The sequence below is a fragment of the Gracilinanus agilis genome, chromosome 5 (genome assembly GCF_016433145.1).
Source record: "Gracilinanus agilis isolate LMUSP501 chromosome 5, AgileGrace, whole genome shotgun sequence".
NCBI classification, from domain to species: Eukaryota; Metazoa; Chordata; class Mammalia; order Didelphimorphia; family Didelphidae; genus Gracilinanus; species Gracilinanus agilis.
The window spans coordinates 46,157,702-46,183,046 of record NC_058134.1 but is presented as its reverse complement, the minus strand read 5'-3'; the positions used below and the strand labels follow the sequence as shown (position 1 = coordinate 46,183,046).

Here is a 25,345-nt window from a genome sequence, read left to right as displayed (position 1 = left end):
TGCTATCATTTTAGCCAATCTGCTAGGTGTGAGGTTGTTCTCAGAGTTGTTGTGATTTGCATTTCTCTAATTATTAGAGATTTAGAACACTTTCTCATGTTCTTATTTATAGTTTTGATTTCTTCATCTGAAAATTGCCTATTCATGCCCCTTGCCCATTTATCAACTGGGGAATGGCTTGATTTTTTTATACAATTGATTTAGCTCCTTGTATATTTGAGTAATTAGATGTTTGTCAGAGTTTTTTGTTATAAAGATTTTTTCAAAGTTTGTTGTTTCCCTTCTGATTTTGGTTACATTGTTTTTGTTTATACAAAACCTTTTTAACTTAATGTAATCAAAATTATTTATCTTACATTTGTAATTTTTTCTAAATCTTGCTTGGTTTTAAAATCTTTCCTTTCCCAGAAATCTGACAAGTATACTATTCTGTGTTCACCTAATTTACTTATAGTTCCCTTTTTTATATTCAAGTCATTTACCCATTCTGAATTTATCTTGGTGTAGGGTGCGAGATGTTGATCTAGACCCAATCTCTCCCATATTGTTTTCCAGTTTTCTGAGCAGTTTTTGTCAAATAGTGGATTTTCATCCCAAATGCTGGGTTCCTGCTGAGGTCTCTTACCTCAAGTGTATTCCACTGATCCTCCCTTCAGTCTCTTTGCCAGTAACATATTGTTTTGATGACTACTGCTTTATAGTACAGTTTAAGATCTGGTACTGCTAGGCCACCTTCCTTCATATTTTTTTCATTATTTCCCTTGATATTCTTGTTTTTTTGTTCTTCCAAATGAACTTTATTATAGTATTTTCTAATTCAGTAAAAATTTTTTTGGTAATTTGATAGGTTTAGCACTAAATAAGTAAAATAATTTGGTTAGGATGGTCATTTTTATTATGTTAGCTCATCCTACCCATGAGCAATCAATATTTTTCTAGTTGTTTAGATCTAGTCTTAATTATGTGGAAAGGGTTTCATAGTTGTGTTCGTATAATTCCTGTGTTTTTCTTGGCAGATAGATTCCTAAGTATTTTATATTGTCTAGGGTGATTTTAAGTGGTGTTTCTCTTTCTAAGTCTCGCGGCTGAGATGTGTTGGAAATATATAGAAATGCTGATGATTTATGTGCATATATTTTGTATCCTGCAACTTTGCTAAAGTTGTTGATTATTTTTACCAACTTCTTAGTTGATTCTCTAGGATTTTTTAAGTAGACCATCATATCATCTGCAAAGAGTGATAGCTTAGTCTCCTCATTGCCTATTTTAATACCTTCAATTTCTTTTTCTTCTCTAATTGCCACTGCTAGTGTTTCTAGTACTATATTGAATAATAGAGGTGATAATGGGCATCCTTGTTTCATGCCTGATCTTACTGGGAAGGCTTCTAATTTATCCCCATTGCATATGATACTTGTTGATGGTTTTAGATATATACTGTTTATTATTTTTAGGAAAGGTTCTTCTATTCCTATACTTTCCAGTGTTTTCAATAGAATGGGTGCTGTATTTTGTCAAAGGCTTTTTCAGCAGCTATTGAAATAATCATGTGGTTTTTGTTTGTTAGCTTGTTGATATGGTCAATTATATGAATGGTTTTCCTAATGTTGAACCATCCTTGCATTTCTGGTATAAATCCCACCTGATCATGGTGGATAATCCTCTTGATAACTTGCTGGAGTCTTTTTGCTAGTATTCTATTTAAGATTTTTGCATCCATGTTGATTAGGGAGATTGGTCTGTAGTTTTCGTTCTCTGTTTTTGTTCTACCTGGCTTTGGGATCAGTACCATATTTGTATCATAAAAGGAGTTTGGTAGAACTCCTTCTTTGCCTCTTATGTCAAATAATTTGTACAGTATTGAGATTATTTGTTCTTCGAATATTTGATAGAATTCACTTGTGAATCCATCAGGGCCTAGCGATTTTTTCTTAGGGAGTTCTTTGATGGCTTGTTCAGTTTCTTTTTCTTTCTTTTTTTTTTCTTTAATATTTATTAATATTCATTTTTAACATGGTTACATGATTCATGCTCCACCTTTCCCCTTCAACCCTCCCCTCCTGTCAGTTTCTTTTTCTGATATGGGATTATTTAAGTATTCTATTTCTTCTACTGTTAATCTAGGCAATTTATATCTTTGTAAATCTTCATCCATATTACCTAGATTGCAATACTTATTGCCATATAAATGGCAAAATAGTTTTTAATGATTGCGTTGATTTCTTCTTCATTAGAGGTAAGGTCTCCCTTTTCATCTTTGATACTGACAATTTGGTTTTCTTCTTTCCTTTTTTAAATTAGATTGACCAGTATTTTGTCAATTTTATTTGTTTTTTCAAAGTACTAGCTTCTAGCCTTATTTATTAATTCAATAATTCTTTTACTTTCAATTTTATGATGTCTCCTTTAATTTACATAATCTCTAATTGGGTCTTTAGCTGGGGATTTTTAATTTATCTTTCTAGTTTTTTGATTTGTGTGCCTAGTTCATTGACCTTTGCCCTCCCTAGTTTGTTAATATGTGTACTCAAGGATATAAATTTCCCCCTGAATACTGCTTTAGCTGCATCCCACAGATTTTGGTAGGATGTCTCATCATTGCCATTCTCTTCAATAAAATTATTAATTGTTTCTATGATTTGTTCTTTAACTAACTGGTTTTGGAAAATCATATTATTTAAATTCCAATTAATTTTTTATTTGCCTGTTCTTGTGTCCTTAATAATTATTATTTTTATTGCATTAGGTTCTGAAATCGCTACATTTATTATTTCTGCTCTTTTGCATTTGTTTCCCATGTTTCTATGCCCTATTACATGGTCAATCTTCTTGAATGTACCATGTGCAGCTGAAAAGAAAGTGTATTCCTTTTTGTACCTATTTTTCTCCACATATCTATTAAATCTAATTTTTCTAGGATTTCATTCACCTCTCTTTTCTCTTTTTTATTTATTTTTTGGTTTGATTTATCTAGATCTGATAGAGGACAATTTAGGTCTCCCACTAGTAAAGCTTTACTATCTATTTCTTCCTTGAGCTGTGCTAGTTTCTCCGTTAAAAATTTAGATGTTATACTATTTGGTGCATACATGTTGAGTACTGTTATTTCTTAATTGTCTCTACTGCCTTTTATCAGGATGTAATTACCTTCCCTATCTCTCTCTCTCTTTTTTTTTTTTTTAAATTTTTAAACCCTTAACTTCTGTGCATTGACTTATAGGTGGAAGAGTCGTAAGGGTAGGCAATGAGGGTCAAGTGACTTGCCCAGGGTCACACATCTGGGAAGTGTCTGAGGCCGGATTTGAACCTAGGACCTCCCGTCTCTAGGCCTGGCTCTCAATCCACTGAGATACCCAGCTGCCCCTCCCCCCATCTCTTTTAATCAGATCTATTTTACTTTGGCTTTGTCAGAAATCTTGATCGCGACTCCTGCCTTCTTTTTCTCAGTTGATGCCCAATAGATTTTGCTCCAGCCTTTTATTTTTTACTCTATGTATGTTTACCTGCCTCATGTATGTTTCTTGTAGACAACATATGGTAGGATTTTGGTTTCTAATCCACTCTGCTATTTGCTTCTGTTTTATGGGTGAGTTCATCCTATTCACATTCAGAGTTATAATTATCAGCTGTGTATTCCCCAACATTTTGATATCCTCTCCTAGTTCTGCCCCTTCTTCTTGAGCTATTTTTTTTAAACCAGTGGTTTGTTTTAAATCAGTCCTCCTTATCTCCTCCCTTAGTTTACTTTCCTTTCCACCCCCTTCCTTTTTGTTCCCCTCTCATTATTTTTTAAGGCATAATTAATTCTCTCCTCCTCTCTTCCCCTCTCTTTTTGAACTTCCCACCTCACTGACCCCCTTGGTTTATCCATTCTGACTTTCTCCAGAGGGTAAGATCAAATTCGACATGCCAATAGATATAGCTACTCTTCCCTCTCAGGATTAATTCCACTGGGAGTAAGGTTTAAGTATTTCCTATTAACACTCTCTTCCTCTCCTTCTTATAATAGTATTCATCCCCTCCCCTTCCCATGCCCACTTTGGTTGATATAGATTATCCTATTTTTCTTATTCATTCAAGTTTCTCTTGGTGCCATCTTCTATTCCTCCCCCCTTTTTTTCCTGCATCATCTTAGACTATTTCATATTCCAACCTCTCCCTATGAATAATTCTACTAATTACTATAATATGAATACAGTTTTTGAAAATTATACATAACATTTCTCCATATAGGAATACAAATAATTTGATCTTATTGAAGTCCTTAAAGAAGCAAATTTAAAAGCGAGAGTTTTCTTTTTTCCCTGTCTTTCTTCTTTACCTTTTCATGTTTCTCTTGGTTTTTGTGGTTGGATGTCAGAATTTCCATTTAGTTCTGGTCTCTTCTTTGCAAATTATTGGAAATCTTCTATCTTGTTGAATGCCCATACTTTCCCCTGGAAGTATATAGTCAGTCTTGATAGGTAGGTGATCCTTGGTTGTATACCCAAATCTGTTGCCTTTCTGAATATCATATTCCATGCCTTGCGGTCTTTTAGTGAGGAAGCTGCCAGATCCTGTGTAATCCTGATTAGCGTTCCTTGGTATCTGAATTGTCTTTCTGGCTTCTTGTAATATTAACTTGGAAACTCTTGAATTTGGCAATTATATTCCTGGGGTTTGACTTTTGAGGGTTTAGTGTTGAGGGTGATCTATGGATCCTTTCAATGTCTATTTTCCCCTCTTGTTGAAGAACCTCAGGGCAGTTTTCTTGGATAATTTTTTGTAATATGGTGTCCAAATTTCTTTTAATTTCTGATTTTTCAGGAAGACCAATGATTTCCAAATTGTTTTTTCTAGACTTGTTTTCTTGATCTGTCATTTTCCCAGTGAGATATCTCATGTTTCTTTCTATTTTGTCATTTATTTTGACTTTGCTTTATTAGTTATTGCTGTCTTGCAAGATCATTGGCTTCTACTTGCCCAGTTCTGGTCTTTAGAGACTGGTTTTCCTTTTCGATTTGGTCTATCCTGTTTTTTATGGTTTCCTGCTGTTTAATTTGTGTCTCCAATTTCCTTATCATTTAGTTTGATTTTGGGGCATCTTTCTTCAATTGGGAGTTTCTGTCTTTTAACCTGTTAATTTCCTTTTAAGCTATTTCCCACTTTTCTTGCCAAATCTCTTCCATCTTTCTAATGATCTCAGATTTGAACTCTTCAAGAGCTTGTGACCAATTTTCATTTTTTTTTGAGAAGGTTTAGATATGTTTCCTTCTTTGTCCTTATCTATTGTTTGCTCTGTTGTCTGGATTTTTTCTGTGTAAAATTTATGGAGTGTTAATACTTTCCTCTTGTTTTTTTCTTAGTTCTTGGGCATTGATTGCCATTAATATGTTAGTTTTTCCTTCTAGGTTGGAAGTCCAGGTGAGGCAGGCAGCCTCTCTTTGTATAGAGCTGTGTAGCAGTTTTTGCCTGAGTCACAGCACACTGCCTCCCCTCTCAGCTTTATCCTAGCATCTAAGGTCTTTGCTCTTTAGGCTCCTGGGGTCTCAAGTCTAGTTGTTCTCAGAGTCAAGCCTCCTGGTGGTCCCCTTGCTTGTTCCTCTACCTGAGGCTCCTTTACGAGTCTAAGCGTGCTGCTTCCACAATCTGTCATCCCTCCGCTCTAGGTCTGTGCTCAAGGAATGCGTTCAAGGTCTGCACTCAAAGTCCATGTTTTTTTAGCCTCTTCGGGTCTTAAGTCTTGCTGCTCTCAGGAGTAAGCTCCTGGTGATTTCAGTTAGTTGCCAAGAACTTAGTGACTTAGTGAATATCCCACCTTTGCTATCTTATGAGCTGGCTCTGGGACTGTAGGTGGGGTCTGGGGGAGGGGGTTTGATCAGCTCTAGTTTTAGCGAGAGCTATTTCACTCCCTTATAGCTTGTAAATGCCCAAATCCTATGTACCTTCAATGCTGAGCCCTATTGTAGGGTCCCTTCATTCATCTGGATTTGGGTTTTTTGTCCTTTTGAGGTATCATGTATCGCTTGTTTAGGAGAGACAAAAGCCCTGCTTCTACTCTGCAGCCATCTTAACCCAGAAGTTCCTTTTTCTCATTTATTTGATCTTTTTGGGATATTGCTGTGCCAAAGGTCACAATATTATAACACTTTGAACATAGTTCCAAATTATTCATATGTTTGTTTCAGTTAATAGTTACCCCAATGATATAGAACAAGAAGATCTTTCCTTTTGGCTTTCCTTCTGTTCTGCTCTTTGCTTTTGTAAAAAAAAATACTTCAGGGGGCAGCTGGGTAGCTCAGTGGATTGAGAGCCAGGCCTAGAGATGGGAGGTCCTAGGTTCAAATCTGGCCTCAGACACTGCCCAGCTGTGTGACCCTGGGCAAGTCACTTGGCCCCCATTGCCTACCCTTGCCAATCTTCCACCTATAAGTCAATACACAGAAGTTAAGGGTTTAAAATTAAAAAAAATACTTCATAGGCCCTCTTTTCTGCTTTCCCCTCTTTTTTTGGGAGATAAGGTATTAGTAGCCTTTTTCTTCTCCCTACATTCTCCCCAAATTAGAAAAGAAAAAGAAAACCCTCATAAGAAATATGCATAATGAAGGAAAACAAATTCTCCTTTGGCTGGGTCAGAAAAGGTTCATTTTGTGATGGAAAACATACTTCATCAATTACCTGTGTTCATGTTTGATTAGAGTTCTAAAGTCTTTCAGAGTTATTTTTCTTCATAAGATTGTTGTCATTATATAGCTTGTTGTGATCCTACTCACTTTACTTTGCATCAGTTCATAGAAGTCTTCCCAAGTTTCTGTAAAATTGTCTCATCATTTCATAATGCAAAACAATTGATGGCTACCACCTTCATTTCCAAGTCCTTACTGTATAACAAAGGGAGCTATTATACTTATTTTTGTACATATAGGTCCTTTCAAAGAAGATATAAAGAGAAAAGGGGCTAAGATAGAGTCTTGAGTGATATTTATAATTAGGGCATACCAGATACAAGATGATCCAGCAAAAGATACTAAGAATATGTGATCAGAGGGATAAGAGGAAATCTAACAGAGCACATCTCTAAGGTCTTGGAGATAACCATTAGTACTTGTTGCCTCCACTTCTTTTTCTCAGCAGTAATGGCTCCTTTTCTGACATGCCTGCTAACTGTGGGTGTCTTCAAGGCTCTGCCCTGGACTTCTTCTCTTCTTCCTCTTTACTCTTTTGGTTTGTGATCTCATTAGCTCCCATGGATTCAATTATCATCTTTATGTAGGTCTCTTTAACTTTCACTTCTCTCCTGACCTTGTTTTTCTTTTTGGCTGATTGGAGATCCAGAACTAGATGTCTTGTAGACATCTTCATCTCTACTTATCCAGAACTTAATTTATTATCTCTCCCCTCTTCCTAACCTCCCTATTACTGTGGAGGGTAGCCCATCTTCCCAATCACTCAGGTTTACAGTTTAAGTGTCTTTTACAACTACTCACTATCTCTCAATCCACCCTATCATTTGCCGTGACTCATCAGTTCCTACTTTGTCACATCTCTTGGGTACTCTGTATTTTCTCCTTTAATATTGCCACCCTAATGCTGGCCCTCATTATTTCACATTTGGATTATTGCAGTAGACTTCTGGGTGGCCACCCTGCCTCAATTCTCTTTCCACTCCAATCCAGCCTCCATTCAAGCGTCAAATTGATCATCCTGAAGGGTAGATCCAAGGGGCAGCTAGTTGGCTCAGTGGATTGAGAGCTATGTCTAGAACCAGGAGCCAAATATTGCTTCTAACCCTGGGCAAGTGAACCAATACACAATATTGATTCCAAGATAGATGGTAGGGGTTAAAAAAAAATAGATCCAACTTTTGCTACCTACCCTATTGAGTAAAGTCCAATGGCTCCTGATCACCTCCAGAATCAAATAAAAAATCCTTTCACTTTTAAAGCCTTTTATAGACTGTCTCTTCCCCACTGTTCTCTGCTTCCATCTTTCCATTTGTGTAATATCTTATTCCCCCTGTTAAACTCTGAGATCCACTGACATTGTCCTCTCTGCTGTTAATCACAAGAGTCATTCCTGATGTTGAACATTTTCACTGACTGTTCCCCAGACCTGAAATAGTTTTCTTCCTTCTGTCTGTCTCTTGGTTTCCCTGTATTCCTTCAAATCCTAAGTAAAAACTTCACCTTCTGCAAGCTTTTCCTTGCCCTTGATATTAATGCCTTCCCCCTGAGACCACCCCCAGTTTATCCTGTGTCTGTCTTATTTGTACAAAGTTATTTACAGATTGTTTCCCCACTTAGATTGTGAACTCCTTGAGTCTTCTGCCTTTCTTTTCATCTCTATGGCTTAGCACTGTGCCTGACACATAGTAGGTGCTTAATAGATACTCCTTGACTCAATGACTAAGTTTTCATAGCACTTCATTTTGCATCCTCTAACTTATCATGTTATATTGTTCATTAGAATTACCTATATGCCATAGTCTTGTCTTAGATGATAAACTTCCTGAGGGCAGGAATATTTTATATAAACTTTATAACTTTCCCAGTACCTAGCAGAGTGAGCTACATTTAAAGCATCATTGAGCGATCATCATTGAGCAGGTCATCAAGTCCAACTCCCTCTTCTTTTATAGATAAAGAAACTGAAGTATATATAAGTTAAGTGACATATTCAGGGTCATACAGTTGAGCAGTATCCAAAGCATGATTCATACTCAGGTGGTCTTGACTCCAAGTCCAGTCCTCTGAACATTGTATTATTTAGCTTAGAGAGAAAGAGAGCATTTATTTTTTAAATACTTAAATTGACCAGGTACCATGTCAAGTGTCAAGGATAAAAACCCAAGTAAGTAGATTTCCTGCCCTCAAGGAGCTTACATTCTAATGGAAGAAGACAATATATATATACATACATATATATATATATATATATATTTTATTTTATTTTATTTTAGAAAACAAATTTGAAAAGAAAGATTTAGAAAGGAGGATGAGAGCTGAGGAAAAGGCAGAGAAGTGGCTAGCAGGCCTGGGTCCTGCAGTGGAGAATCAAAAATAAGCCACATTTAGTGTGGAAATGTCACCTCCATTTGCTAACACACATGCAGACCCCTGGCAGAGTTAAGTCCCCATTTAGTAAACAGTTAATAAATATTTGTTGAATTGATAAATGAATTTATAGACCCAATCAGAAAGTGTCCTACTGCAGCAATATGTTAGCCAGTCAGTCAAGTATTTACTATGACCCTCTTAAAGAGCATATAGTCTAATGGAGGNCTCAAGGAGCTTACATTCTAATGGAAGAAGACAATATATATATACATATATATATATATACATATATATATATATATATATATATTTTATTTTATTTTATTTTAGAAAACAAATTTGAAAAGAAAGATTTAGAAAGGAGGATGAGAGCTGAGGAAAAGGCAGAGAAGTGGCTAGCAGGCCTGGGTCCTGCAGTGGAGAATCAAAAATAAGCCACATTTAGTGTGGAAATGTCACCTCCATTTGCTAACACACATGCAGACCCCTGGCAGAGTTAAGTCCCCATTTAGTAAACAGTTAATAAATATTTGTTGAATTGATAAATGAATTTATAGACCCAATCAGAAAGTGTCCTACTGCAGCAATATGTTAGCCAGTCAGTCAAGTATTTACTATGACCCTCTTAAAGAGCATATAGTCTAATGGAGGAGATAGTATGCACACAACTTTGTACATAGAAAATATTAGCTGTACATAGAAAATATTTATACAGAGAATAAACAGAAAGTAACCTGACTAGGCCTGGGAACACAGGCCTGGAATCTGGGAGGCTGAGTTGAGGATGGATGGATTGATGAATCGAGTGTGGGAGTTTAGAGCCAACATCTGGCCACCAATATGAAGAGCCCCTAGGAAGAGAGAGGAACCAACCAAGCTACCTAGGGAGGGAGGAACCGTCCTCAGGCAGAAACCAAGAGGTCAGAGCAGTAGCTACTGTAGTTCCAGGTACAGTAAGTTAGGGAGGCCCATTATCAAACAAACAAAAACTGACCTAATAGAGAAAAGACTCAGGATAGAGGAGTGGGAAAGACCTCTTAAATATTTCTAGTTGAAAACCAGATTTAATGTGTTTTGGAAGAATTCTTGAAAATATATTAAGTAGAGATAGCCATGGTACTACTTATCAATATATTGGTTGCTGGTAAAGATGTTCCCCAAATTCCTTTTCTATGACATTTTCTCTAGTAAAAATGAATTTAATTAATATAGGCTTTGGGGAAATAAAACCTATTTAATGAGATGGTCTTATATCAATATAACATCCCTGATGTGAGAAAAACAGGTTTTCTATAGTATGTGCTTAAAAGTGCCATAATTATCAAATAAAAGCCGGTGCCAGGGTTCATGCAGATGGATAATAGTGTGCTGAATTTTTTTTTAATGTTTACATGCTTTAGGAGTTTGATATTACGAATTTTGCTTGAAAGGGTTAATATCAATTGTGCCTTTCCTTCCACTTCATTTCAGGAAGAAAAAAAAGAGCACCCTAGAGAATCCTGGGTCATTCCCTTGGCTGCTTACACTGTGCTAATGAGATGCCTTCGGGAAGGGGTAAGGCTCTTTTCTTGTCCTCCATAGAAATTCTCCATTGTAATAAGCCTTCAGGCACTGGATGCGGATTGTAGCCTGCAGCAGTGCAGTATCTTGTCAACCCAGGATTGCTCCTGAATTTAAATAATCATGACAAGACCCTGACCTACACAGGAGCAGAAAGCAAAAATGAACTCACTTTCTCTATCACTCAGCATGGATAAATGAATTGATTTTCTGAAGCTGATACCAAATAAAAGTTAGTTTAATTAATCAGCTGTTAATTTCCTCTCCTTATCCATTTCTTCTGATAATTTTTGAGACAGCTAACTCTGTAACTCGGGGTTTACTTTGTTCAGAACTTTGACAAAAGCACTGACTAATGGCTTCAAACATCCCCTGATTATCTTGTCAGGTGGTGGGAAGAGGCCTTTTTGAGGTCTGGAAAGGGTAAACTTGAAACATCCTTGTTCAAGGAAATCCATCCCTTTTCATATTAAGTGTTGTTTGTTATGCGATTTGGTCTTCCATTCTTTTTCCTTCTCCTTTTCTCACCACATTGTTGGCAGGTTGAAAACATCCCAGCCAACCTACACATATCTCTGGTTCCCTCTTGGAAAAATAAAAAGGCAGCAAGCAGAACAAGCTAAAAGGTTGGCATTCCCTGTTTGCTTGAGACCACTTGACATTATTTCACCCAAGGCAATGCCAAAGGCTAAAAACATTTCTTACTGTATGAAAGAAAAATATCAAGATAAACATCTTCCTTTTGAGCTCATTACTTCTTGCTGGACTAGTTAATGGAGTAATTTTCCAGGTGCAAGGGCTGCCCCCTCCCCAAACCACCTTTGTCTTCTTTTCCCCCCAGTGATCATGTAAATATGTAGAGTTTATGTGTGGCTCAGGCTCCTTTCTACCAGTTGTAATGAATGGTAGTAAGTTGTCATTCTGAGATGTAAGGGAATAACACTTTAAAAAACCCTGGTAAGTTCAAATAGTATGCAGTCTCCTGGAATTCCCTGCTGTCAGCTAAGTTGCATAGACCCAAAAAAGGGGTTTCAAAATTAACTTCCTGTTAGCTAAAGTCTGTCTTCTAATGACCTGTGTTGGAACTGCTGCCCCTTCCCTATTTTTTTCTGAGGAAAAGGGGAAAAAAAGCATAATAGCTTGGTGTCACTATCCACATATTCTGGTTTATAGAAGCTATATTTATTTTTTTTTGTTGTGAAAACTGATTGTATAAGCTGATTGTAACTATATGTAACTGATTGTAAAACCACCTCTGTTATATCACAGCTGAAATAAAGGGTGGGTTTTTTTTTTCTCTAGATTTTAGGACTGAACACTGGAAGGGACCTTAGAGTTATCTTGCCTGATCCCTAAAGGATGTTACTTTTTCAGAGTCCCATAGAGAGTAAATGAATAGCAATATATTCAAACCCACTTCTTTAATTCCAAGTTCAGTGCTCTTTCCAGTATACTAGATCTCTTCCTAACAAGTGGGAAGATCCCCATGCTTACCTGTTATTACTATTTAAGCACTTAAACAAAATCAAATAAACCGCCACATGATGATAAAGACCCACAGAGGCCTCCATCTAAAAGAAAGACTTAGAAAAATGTAGATTTGGAGTGTTTTAGTGAAGAAGACTAGAGATTGACATTTGGAGAAGGAGAAAAATGAGAAAACTGGAGAGAGAATATTATTAAAAGAAAATTGAATTTGCCCAGAGGACTGGAGGAGAGGATGTAGGGGAAGGACTTGACCTCTAGGCTGGGAATATTTAAAAGGATAAAGAGAAAGAAAAGAGGAGAAAGTTGGGAGGACAAGGAAAAGGAAGTTGGACTTGTGTGTCAAAGGGGCTAATGAGGTGAGATGTTAATTAGTTTGAGAAATAAAGTTGAAGAGAGCCAGTAGCATTTCCCCTCAGGGGTTTGCCAGGGAAATAGGCAACAAGATTGGCTATAACTAGCTGGGAAGATGAAGGGACCCTAGAAATACCTCTTGATGGGCCAAATTATCAGGGAGAATGAAGTGTTATATTGGAAAGTGGAAGAAGATCCTCAAAATAAAAGCAAAGAAACCCAAAATATCTGTAAAGGCTTGGATGAATCCTGACCCACCCTGTGGGAAGGTCAAAGAATGGGACACCCAGGAGAAAGGAGGGAAGTAGGAGGAGGAGGGTCCAGGCTGAGGGCTGAGGGCCAGATTGGGGGCCTCTCCCAAAGAGGAATCAAGTGCCATAAACAAACAGAGATCGTGCCAACAATGTGCCAGGCACTGTGCTAAATAAACAATGGGAACAGCAAAAATCAAGCCTCTGCTCTCAAGAACTCATAATTGAATGGAAAAATCAACATGCTGACAACTTTATACAAATGAGATCTATTCAGATAAACTGGATATATTCATATACTTTCCTAAGGAAGGCAGATCATTAGGGGATGTGGAGAGGCAGTCACTAAATGAAACCACATCAAAATTATTGCTTGTCTTAAGTAATTTTCATACCACTGTCCATGGTATGAAGTTACGATTATTGAATCAAATAATGATGCCATGGAGAGGATGTTTATGTATGTCAAAACCTCTATGGGCTTTGATATTCTATGATTTTCTGTTTTTTGTTTATTGGAAAATAATAACCTTCCTTCTCTAAGAATGTTCTCTTTTTGATAACCCTTATCAAAATCCACATTTAAAAAATAGGTAAAGTACAAGCCAACAGTTTATCTAATTCATCTATGCTGTTAAGTCATATCTGACTCTTCATGACCCCACTTGAAGTTTTCTTAGCAAAGATCCTGGAATAGTTTGCCACTTCCTTCTTCAACTCATATTACAGAGGAGGAAACTGAGGCAAACAGGGGACTTTTCAGGGTTACACAACTAGGATGTGTCTGAGGTCATAATTGAATTCAGGTCTTCTTGACTCTAGGCCCAGTGCTCTATCCTCTGCGCCACCTAGCTGCCCTCAATTATTTGTGCTAGAAAAGGATTTTTTACTTTATAAGAAATTTCATTTCAGGATTCCATTAAGTAATGTGTCTCCCTCATGCATATAAAATGTAATTGAGTTTACCCAAAACTCAAATTAATTTTCATTATAAAGTAGTAACTTTATCTACTACATAGTGAAAACTATATTATTTAACACATTACCGAATATCTCTAGAAACTCATATTTCTACTGCTCCCATAGAAAGTTAAAATTTGATAACTGTATTAATTCTGAGCAAACTCAGCTATCATTTAATTATTATTTATCATTCCTGCTTTTTACGAAGTCAGGGAAAATTGGGACTTTGTCTTTTATGGGCAGCTAGGTAGAGCAGAGGATAAAGTACTGGCCTGAAATTAGGAACACTCCTCCTCCTGAGTTCAAATCTGGCCTCAGATACTTGCTAGCTATGAGACCTGTTTGCTTCACATCTGTAAAATGAACTGGAAAAGGGAATGGTAGACCCTTTCAGTATCTGCCAAGAATACCCCAAATGGAGTCATGAAGAATCAGACACAATTGAAAAACAACCCAAACAACAGCAATGTATTATAAGCTTCAGCTATAGATTTTAGGAAGGAGGACAAAGAAATAACATTGTCCATTTCTTAGTGTACTCAGTTTTTTGATAACTAGCCTTCTCCAATATGTTGAATAATAGACTTTATAACTTTTTCACATAAAATTTCTTTTCTTTTTTGAAATGTGTTGGTAGGGGTTAGAAGTAAACCATTGTCCTCGTTAGTATTTAATCATGCTTTAGCTTCTTGGACAGATATTTCTATTTCTTTGCTGTTTGGCACCTAGTAAGAGTTTAATGAATACTTATCAGTTGATTGATTCTACCTTGTATCATACTTTATTCTCCACCTTGTCCTCCCTCTTTTCCTCTATTCAACCCCCCAAATCTGGTGGAATCCATGCTTGTTTTGGCCAAGAATTGTGGCATTTTTATCTTTGCCCCAGCACCCATTATAGGACCTTATACACAATAGACCCTTAATGTTTGTTGGATTGTCAGTAATTGGAGTAAGATAATTAGGGTAGGAAGACATCTAGGTAGTGCAGTGGATAGAATATCAGACCTAGAATCAGGAAACCTCATCTTTGTGAGTTCAAATCTGGCCTCAGACAAATACTAGTTGTGTGACCTTGGGCAAGTCACACAACCCTGTTTGCCTCAGTTTCCTCATTTGTAAAATGAACTGGAGAAGGAAATTGCAAACTGTTTCAGTATCTTTGCCAAGAAAATCCCACATGGGGTCATGAAGACTCAGACATGACTGAAATGACTCAAACAACAACAATGACAACAATTAGGCTAGAAGGAGGAGAAATCATTTCACTAGATGATTTTTTTGGGGGGGGGAAATAGGTTCCTTTTTTCCATTTCTTCTAGTAGGGTTGTACTTTGTATTGTGAAGTCATTATTTGAATCAGTCCTGGGAGAATGCTTAATACAAACTATTCGTAAATGTTTTTGTGGGCTGGTAGCGTGAATGTAAAACCTCCTAGCCCCTTTTACAACTATACTAGTATTAGCCTTTATGATTATTTTTATAACACAGTCATTAGTTTTTGAGTTAATAGTCAAATAATATAGTTTGCTAAGAAAAAAAACAGCTTATGGTGGTATTAAATCTTGCTGACAGGCACTTTGACTTTAAGCCTGTAACCCAAAAGTTTCTACTGAGCCCACCACACCCTGCTGCCAGTCAGCAGGAGGTGGAGGCTACCTTTGGGGTGCCTGCCTAGGTACAGTGATTATGTCAGTCATCCTTAGCTGCCATCTTTAGAATTAGCTGATGCCTGAATTTAATAGAAATTGTCAGCAAAAACAATCAGCCCCTGCCCCCTTATTGCAGAGGCCTTGGAAAGGTCAGCCATAGTAATAAACATTAGTTACCACCCATTGTGATTATTTCTGTACTTTCCAACTTATTCCGCACTTGTGTAGTTCACTTAGACCTGCCCATGAGAAAGATTTATGTTCAACCTACTTTAATTTGGTCTGTATTTCCTGTCTTTAATCTGACACTATGTCATCAGATTTCTGTGCATAAAAAAAGGCTATCTCCTAAGGCTCAGGGTCTTGATCTTGACCAGAATCTGGCTTTATTGTGAGATCAGCCCTCTCCTAATAAACCTATTCATTATTGGCTTGGAGACTTTGTTTCTTTTATCGATGTTTCGCTAATAAATCTTCACCACAGTAATGAGTAATATTTGTTTATTCCCAGAAGCCATGGTATAACCCTAGCAATACTTTCCTCCTATTACCTAACAAGATTTTAGTTAAAAAATGTGATGTTTTGAGGGATCTGGGTTTTTATTGGTTACTACCTGATATCCTAAGGATGTCCTACTATAGCTTTAAAAATTTCTTTAGAACAAGAAACTTGGCATTTAGTAGTTAGTTCTCTTCAACGAATTTAAACTTCATTATTAGGACACATTTAATCTGAGTTATGATGCTCTCCATTTTCAATCCATGGTTTTGTTCCATTCTAAGAGATTGGCTATGTGCAATTCTGTCCATAGTTCCTCTAAGTGTTATTTCTTTGAGTGACAATTGTATTCTGATTGTTGAATGTATAATTCTTAAAAAAACACACACACACACACACCTGTTTTGTTTGAGAACCTTCTAACATAGTGACCTTACCAGTGACACCATGACATTTTCTAGCATTTGGTAGATTTTTTCCCAACATCTGAAGTTAGATCATTAGCTGTTTAGGACAGGGACCTAGCCTTTTAGTGACTGGCTTTGCATCATTTGTTCCTGTGATGTTCTATAAATAAGAATTAATAATGTATAGAATAGAAGTTTTTATTTGCTCTCTAGAAGGTGCCATGAGATAACTAAAGTATTAGGCTGCTACTGTGGCTTTTCCCAGAGAGACCCACAGTCATGTTCCCCATTATCTTGTCTGCTATTCAGGTGTGGCCCCATTGAAGATGATGTCTTCTTTATGTTCCTTAAGAATAAACCCAGAAAGCATTTTGAAAATACCACATTGAGAGGGACCAGGAAGTGCTTCTCACACAAGGTGGGACTTGAGCTGAAATGTGAAGCAAGCCAGGGAAGGAAGGGAGTTGAGATGAGGATGAAGAGCATTTCAAATGTGGGGGACAGCTGGTGAGTTGCTCAGCCAGGAGATGAAGTATCTTGTTGAAGGGACAGCCAGGAGGTCAGGGGCACTAGCCTGCTGGAAGTTTAAGAAAGCTGGACAGATAGTAAGAGGCAACTTTGTGAAGAGATTTAAAAGCCAGAGATCTGGAATAGAATGCTTTTTATCGATGACTTGGAGAAAGACTTAGATGATACTGGTACCATATTTGTAAATGAAACAAATCAGGGAGGGATAGCAGGCATATTGGTTGCTTGAGACAGCTCCAGAAACATCACCATTGAGCTGAAAATTTAATGAGATGACACATTGAGCTAAATTTAATGAGATGAAATTAGAATAAAGACAAACACTTGAGTTAGGGAAAAAACAACCAAAAAAACAACTTCACAAATACAAGATGGGGAGAAAAAAGATTTGAGTTTTAATGAAACTCAAGATCAGTATGAATTAGTGCAACATGGCAAGCATAAAACCTCTGTAGTCTTAAATTACTTGAAGGAAGTCATCGTATTCAAATCATGAGAGGAGACAGTTTTGTGCTAGTCAGATAACATTTGGAGTACTGGGTACACTCCATAGGGATCATATGTTGAAGGCTAGAAAGAACCTCAAAGGTCCTTTTAGGAGAGAAACTGTTGGGGAACTTCAATAGAGAAAGAGAGACAAGCTCACCATTCTTTTCTAGTGTATAAATAAAGAAGAGAAAGGTAAAGACAGCATGCCTGCATTTGAACTTTTGTGTTGTTCTTGCTGGAATTATTTTTTATTTAAAAATTAATTTGAGAACAAAATGAAAGAAAACACAATAAAGTTGCAAAGTCCCATGTTTTATATCCTCATATCAGTATTCTTTGTTCTTTTTTTTTATGTGATTTGTTTATCCTCCTGCTTAGGGATATATTTCTTTTTCTGTTCCTACCTAACTTATTAAAAAATCCTCATAGCTTTATCACTTACAAGACTCATAGTCTTTCCTCACTGACTCCCCCTCCCCCCTTTATGTTTTGTTTAACTATGTGAAAAATTATAGGCTTACCACTTTTGTTGTCTACCTAAGCATGTTAGCTGTTTGCTTAAACGCTTGTTATAGCAATGCCATTTATCTTTAATCAAGGAGTAAAACTTATTAGAGAAGGGTCAGGAGACTTCTGGATGGACTTGTGCTGCTGAATCTTGGAAAAAACTTCTTGGTTTTTCCTTGATCCCGGTCCTTTTAGTTCTTCTGAATAAAATCTCAAACTCATATAACAAGTCTTTATCCTCTTAGAGCACATTTCTCTGTAATGAAGATTAAGGTGTCTTCCTATTTGCTTTTTACATCAAATCCATTTGTCCTTATTGAGAAGCATTTTTTATTTCCAGGTTTCTAAAATACTTCAAGATCATTGAGGGAAAATCCACAGACATCCTCGCCTCTTTACAGAGCTACTTGTAATGACATTAAATTTCAGTTAATCAAGCTTATATTGAATTATTTCCTAAATCTTAAAACATTTGGGTGCAACATTCTTTTGAAATTAGATTCGTTAATGTAAATTGGAAAACATTGTTGACTTTAGTTAAAATCTGAACCAAAAAATGGACTAACTAATTAAGAATTTGTATTTTATTAGACCTTTGAATATTTTGAATCTGGAAGCAAGAGATGGTATCTGTTTCAGAAGATCAGCCTAGTCAAAGTGGTCTTGACTTTGATAATCACTAAAAGTACCTATCATTTATATATTGCTCTATGGTTTTCAAAGTATTTAACATTTATCATATAATTTGTTTTCATGGCTACCTTGTAAGGTAGTAACACCTATTATTGGTTCCATTTTATTGCTGAGTAAATTGAGACTAGGAAGTTAAATAACTGACGAAGTCAAACTACTGATATGAATTCTGACCCTTGTAACAAAGAGTAAAAGTGAGGGAGAAGCAATTAAGGAAATATAACCAAATATAAACCATATCTGACACTGTGCTCAGTGTTTTATACCCATATGTGCAAAGAAAAGAGAGAGGTACATTCTTATCTTTCTTCTTTGGGGTTTGGGATATAAGTATAATTCATAGTGTCCATTTTAAATTTCTTTGTATTGTTCCTTCCATTTACAGATGCTGTCATTATGTATATTGTTTTCCTTCATCTGCTTGTTCCATTTGTAGTAATTTTAACATCTTCCCACCCTTTTGTCTTTATCATGTTCATTTCTTATAGGAGAGTCATATTCTACCTCACTTACATAATTCAATTTGTTTTGCCATTCCTCAGCTGGTGGTGATTAGTTTGTTTCCAATTCTTTGGAATACCTGGTGTTTTGGTGCATATAGGATCTTTGTTTTTAATGACTCATCTCCTTAGAGGAGATGCCTATCAGTGGAATCTTCTGAGAAACTAGTACAGATACTTTAGTCATTTTCTTAGTGTCATTCCAAATTACTTTTCAGAACTATCTTTTGATTCTGCTCTTGTTAGAGCAAGGATAAAAATACATCCCTTACTGGAGGAAAAAATAGAAATGGGAAGATATGGCATACAGTTGAGGAAGTATCAAACAAGTTTATTTAAAGTATATTTAAACAAAGTGTTGGCATTTGAAAAATGGGAAATAGATAAAAGAAAAGACATCTATATAGACTATTGCTGTTTTCTAATAATGCAGTCATTCATCACAACAGAGATACTAAAATGATCTAAAAACATTCTTTTCAAACACTGGATTTCCTTGTCCAGTAGAGAGATATGATAACAGAGAGGAAACGGAAGTTTTGACAATAATCTCATGTGTAAAATTTTATGGAAAAAGGTAGAAAAAATTAAGAGTAATAGTCTCATAAAATAATAATAAGAAAAGGAGACATAAACAGATTTACTGTTAGGTGAGAGAACTAAACTGAATCAACCTTAATTGACATTTTTGTTTATAGTACTGTTTGATAGTTTTGATAATTACTCACTTCTTGTATAAGCTGAAGTGCTAAAACCTAATTCACTCTTTATTCCTACTTTTTTCTAGTGATTTTCAGCCCTAGATCTTTTGTTCAGATTAATTTTGTCATTATTTCATCTAGTTCTATAAATTATTCCCTTTGTAATTTTATTGGTATAACACTAAATCTAAATCAATTTAATGTAATTTTTATCATATTGATGTAGCCCAGGCATGGATTTTGACTATTCCTCCAATTATTTAAGTCATTTAGTTATCTAAGTGAGTAGTAAAGTACAATGGAGAAATGGTTGGGCCTTTGAGTCAGGAAGAGCCAACTTCAAATCTGGCTTCAGTTACTTGGTATCTATATGACCCTGGACAAGGAGCTTAACTCTATTTGTCTCAGTTTCCTCCTCTATAAAATGAAGATAGTAAAAGTATCTATCTCACAGACTTGTTCTTAGAAACAAATGAAATAATATTTGTAAAATGCTTAGCATAATGACCAAGTCATAGTAGGCACTTTTAAAAGGTTAATTATTACCTTCATTATTTCTTTAAAGAGCAACTTGTAATTATATTTACATTGGTCATAAGGAAGCATAAAATGCTTATTTTATGCATTTTCTAGTTATTTTCTATAATACTTCACCTTTCATTATTTCCTCTTGTAATTATTCTTGTTGTATAGAAATGCTGTTGACTTTATGGGTTTATTTTGTCTTCTGCTATTTTGCTGAAGTTATTAATTGATAAGTTTCTTAGTTAATTTTCCAAGATTTTCTAAGTAAATCATTATGTCTTCAAATTTGGGATAAATTTGTCACTTCTTTGCCTGTCTTTCATCTCTAGGTTATTTAACGATGAAAGTGAAATCAGGAGGACCAGTATCAAAGATCTATAAGGATTTTTGTAACAAACTTTTCTCTCTGTAAATGCCAGTAGAAGTCCTGAAACAAATAGGGAAGAGCAATTGGATTAGAACTAGGATAGAGAAAGACAAGCCCAGCTGTTTGAAGACAGTCATCATTTCAAGGCTGTTGAAGAATCAATGTGAAGACTTTTAAAGAGGGGAAGATACCATTGTTTTGAGAAAAATCACAGAACTTTTTGTTTTAGAAAATTAATTTCATTTAATCGAAAAAATAATTTAAATCCCTTCAACTGTAAAATGAGGGAGTTGGACTGAATGTGAAAGGCAGCAGAGCATAGTGGATGAAGCCCTGGACTTGGACTCAGGAAGATTTGAATTTGAATTCCTCAAGCATCTACTAGCTGAGCTTCTATTCTCCTTCAAACATTGAAGCTAGTTTCTTAGTTGTTTGTACCTTTCTCCCAGGTACTTGGCTGATCTTTCCACCATGCTAACTGTGGCCTAAATTGTGTTTTCTGCACTAGACAGAGTCAGATGGTCAGGTATCTGGCAGTCTGTGACCTCATATTTTTATTTATGTGGTACATTCATTTAAGTAATATATTTTAATCTTTAACTGATATGTTTTTAAAATTAATCAGCGTAAGTGCTGAAAAAAAGAATAATCCCACTGCCAGTGCCTTCCCCCTTTCACCTGCCATTTACATTGATTCTGACTGGTAGTTACAGGCATTTTGACTGTTTCCTTACAGTGTGAGCTTCTCAAGGGCAGGGCTGTGGTTTCACCTTGCTTTGTATTACCAATTGTCTGGCACAAGGAAAGCCTGATTCATTCTCCCCACAGCTACTAACATGATTTTCCTAAAGAGATTATGTCCCTCCCCTACTCTATCAACTCCAGTGGTTCCCTATTACCATTTGGATTAAATATAAACCCCTTTGTTTGGCATTTAAACCACTTTTCAATCTAGCCACAAACCTTCCTTTTTAGCCTATTTCATGTTACATCTCTTCATGCCCTTAGAGTCCAACTTTAGATAATGTCAAACATTTTAAGAGACTTTTCTCTAGACTTTTTGTCTCATCAACTTATTTGGATAGTATTAATTCTCTAGCAATTTAGAAAGTCTTATACACAAAATCTCATAAACTGTGATGAAGACACTTGTGCCAGGTGTTTTAATTCTGTTTTACTGATAAAGAGGATAGGGAACAAGATTTATTAATCACTTATTTGCTTTGTGCCAGGCACTGTGCTAAGAAATGGGGTCATTCAATATAAACAAAGAAGAAAGAGCTTACATTCTCATGGAGGAAGACCAATGGAAAGGGAGCTGGAAAGCGGGGAGGAGATAAGGATACCTGTGGGTAGGGCAGTAAGGCCTGGCAGCAATATCTCTAGATTTAGAAGCATAGCCATGAGAGGAAGGAAGTAGCTGGGTCAGTTCCCAAAATGGAGGCCTTGAAAGGAACTCTCCCTGGAGAGCTGGGAGGTTAACATGTCCGGTGAGAAGGCCTCAGGCATTGAGGGAAGTTAGGAAGAGGGCAGCCAAGCAATAGCCTGGACCATAGGGCTGGAAGCACATCAGGGGAGGGGAATTTGGGGTGGCTGGTAATTTCTAGCGAGGGAACCTGTAAACCAATCTAGTCAGCATCTACCCTGCAACCTATTGGCCTATGAGGTCATCTGGGCCATTGATCAGTTAAGTCATTTGCCCAAAGTCACATAGCCAATACCTGTCAGATGGAAACCCAGATTTTCTAAACTCTTAATGCTAATACCAGCTCTCTATCCATAGTGTAACATAGTTTCTTCCATAGGAGGAGTCACAGATTAATTTTTTAAAAATTGCCACTTGGTTTTTCAGATATCATTTCATTACTTCTCATAGAATTAAGGGACAATCAATAACAAACAAAAATTAAACACCCATTATAGGTAGGATACAATATGAGGGCCTAGGAGAGGTGCAACTTATATACGACTTAGATAGACATAACCTCAAGATCTTATATTTGTAGGCTGGAGTTCTAGGCCAGCTTAGCCACTATTTATTTGTCTCTGGGATCTTGGTGAACTCATTTTTTCTCTGAGCCTTGTTTCCCCCTGTATAATGATGAGTGGATTGGGGTTGGATATGGTCTTTTTAGGGTCAGAATCTCACAGAAATCCTTCCCTTGACTTCTCCAATGTGTGGTCCTTCTGCCAGTGCTTGCAGATTTCCAGTGAGGGGAAGGGTCTAAAGGAGTTAAGAACATTTTCCTTACTTTGAGCCTAAATTTGTCTCTACAACTTCAATCACTGCTCCATATCTACTCCCCGAGATCAAGCAGAAAATCCCTTCCACTTAGAAAATTCTGCGCTTCAAGTTCTTTTAAACAAAATAAAACAAAACCAAATCATGATGCAACTGATGTGGTACTACAAGATATTCTTCCCCACTGGGAGTTACCATCCAGGGTCTAAGGAGTATTTTACAGTAAATTCATATGCTTTCTCTACACTGAACACCAGGACACAAAACAAGTTAGATTGTATATTTTTTTCAGGTCTTTTTACCTAGCTATCTCAGCCCTCTGCAGAACCATAATTATAAGGCTTGAGTGCCCCAGAAGGCTGCATACATTTTCTTCTGAAAAGAGCCCATTGAGAATTACCACGTGTTTAGATGAGCAGATTAATGTATGCCACTGTATCTAATCAGCCACATCTCTTTTATAGCCTGCATAATAGGCTGTATAATTATCAGATGCTGAACTGGCACGTGGCATAAGGTGAATTTTGAAATGTGAGGTTACAAAAAATAAGCTGCTGTTTCTGATACTTGGCTTCAAACTATAGCCTAGGTTAGGATTTTGATAAATTATCTATCCTTTAAGAGGCAATCTCCATTTCCATTTTTCATGAGAACACCTTTATTTCTCTTTCTGAGGGAACAAGTATTGAAGTATCTCCTGTCTTTTTAAAAACTGGGACAAGAGTGCTTTAATTTTGAAACTTAAAATTGCACTGGTTATGCAGCCTATTTTGGGAGGTGGTAGTGATATCTATTCAGTGTTCTAGAGGCCTGCTATCTGCATCTGAAAAAAGATAATCAGATTTTTAAAATCTATTAGGTCAATTCAACATAATATTATATCACAAAGAGTCATCATATTTTTTCTGATTTTATATTTACTTTATAGTTATATCTATATCTATCTATCTATCTATCTATCTATCTATCTATCTATCTATATATATATATATATATTGCCAATAAAAACAATAATAGTAATTTGTTTATGGGTCAGGCTACTTTTTTCGGGGAGGTGGGAGAACTAAATTACACTTCTGTAGCTATCTGCTAACAAAGTATTTGGGACGGAGTTAAGAAGCAGAAATTGGCTGGTAACCTTGGATGCCAGGAGGAAGGCAAGAAGGCTTCTGCTTTCTGTTCTGTTTTTGTTTTTCTTCTGTCCCTTCCCTATAAGGGGCATATATGTGAAAGCTAAGACTAGAATTGTTTCTTCAGAATTTTGCATACTAATGAACTTATAAGAGTTCAAAGGGGATTCTTCATATTCTGAACTGAAAGTACTACCCTCCTCTGTAGGGTGTCTTCCTGGACCAGAGCCAGTCTGACCTAGAAGCTTTGAATTCTCAGTGTGCTTTGATAAATTGAAATGCTTTTTAGACTATACTAAGGAATTTTATCTTGAGGAAAATATCCTCATAGCCTAGGAAAGATCCCAGAAAGAGAAAGCTGGGGCAGACTTGTAAAGGTGGGAAGTGCCCTCTGCTGGCAGATACATCTCCAGATGAACCTGGGTAAATGAAACCCTTGGAAAACTTTGCCGACTTTGGCTTGTAGAATCTTGGAGTTCCTCAGTTTCATCTTTTGCCTAGTTTTCCTTCTCCCTTGAATCACTTTTGTGTCTCTCCTCTATTCCTCTCTTGTAATCTTGATCCTGATGATTTTGTTTTCAAAGATAAAATTTCCACTTCGACAGGTTTATAGTTTTGACACACCTTGGCTCTTCAGAGTAAAGATTATAAATCCAATAATGACGTCACCTAAAATGTTAAATGGAAGTCTTAATTTTAGATCTACATGTGTCATTAAATCACTGATTCCCCTAGTTTAAAATGCTCACTTTTTATAGTTCTAAATTCTTGTTCTAGACATGTTTTAATATAATTACAGTAAATCTGATTTTCAAGGCATGAGTCTACTGTGTGTTAGAGATACATAATCTCTTTAAAGCATATTACTCTTCTGTAGGAAGCTTCTTTGCTTATTTCAGGTATATCCAGGCTTCTTCTAAGTTAATACTTCCTCATTTCTTCTTTAAATCTTTAAAAAAAAAACTAACTTAGACCAAGAGTTGGTTTAAAAAAATTTTTTTATCTGATACTTTTATTTCAAATACTCTAGAATTTATTCATGGGTAGAATTTATCTCATATGGAGTTCATACTCCTGACAGAGTTGAACTTAGTCTGTGTATGAAAACATGGTAATTACATTTTTAGATACATTTTTCTACTGTCCCAACAACTATGGCCTCAATCCCCGTAATGTGACAATATGACACCTTCCCTTAAAGGGCTAAATATTAGTTTAGCTCTGTCTTTCCTTCCACAGAGTTAATTAACCAGAAAATGGTACAAGTCTTGATGTTTATATACTTAGATCCCAGAGGGGCTAAGATAGCTGATCTCAGATGGCAGTAAATTGAATTAGTGTGACAGCCTCATTGAGTTTATAGAGCAGTGTGACAATAAATGCTCCCCCACCCCCTTTTTTGGCAAGGCATTGAGATGATTGGCTAGCTGGCACTAGAAATGATTTATTTCCTCCACA

General features: G+C 36.3%; 1 protein-coding gene across 1 annotated transcript in view; it reads left to right on the top strand.

Moving 5' to 3' along the window:
* ULK4 (unc-51 like kinase 4) overlaps positions 1–25,345 on the top strand; it is a 660,820-nt gene that overhangs the window by 139,066 nt on the left and 496,409 nt on the right. The window contains exon 19 of the mRNA XM_044679671.1: positions 10,506–10,589. Coding sequence (XP_044535606.1) covers positions 10,506–10,589 — 84 coding nt within the window. The remainder of the gene's footprint in view (positions 1–10,505; positions 10,590–25,345) is intronic.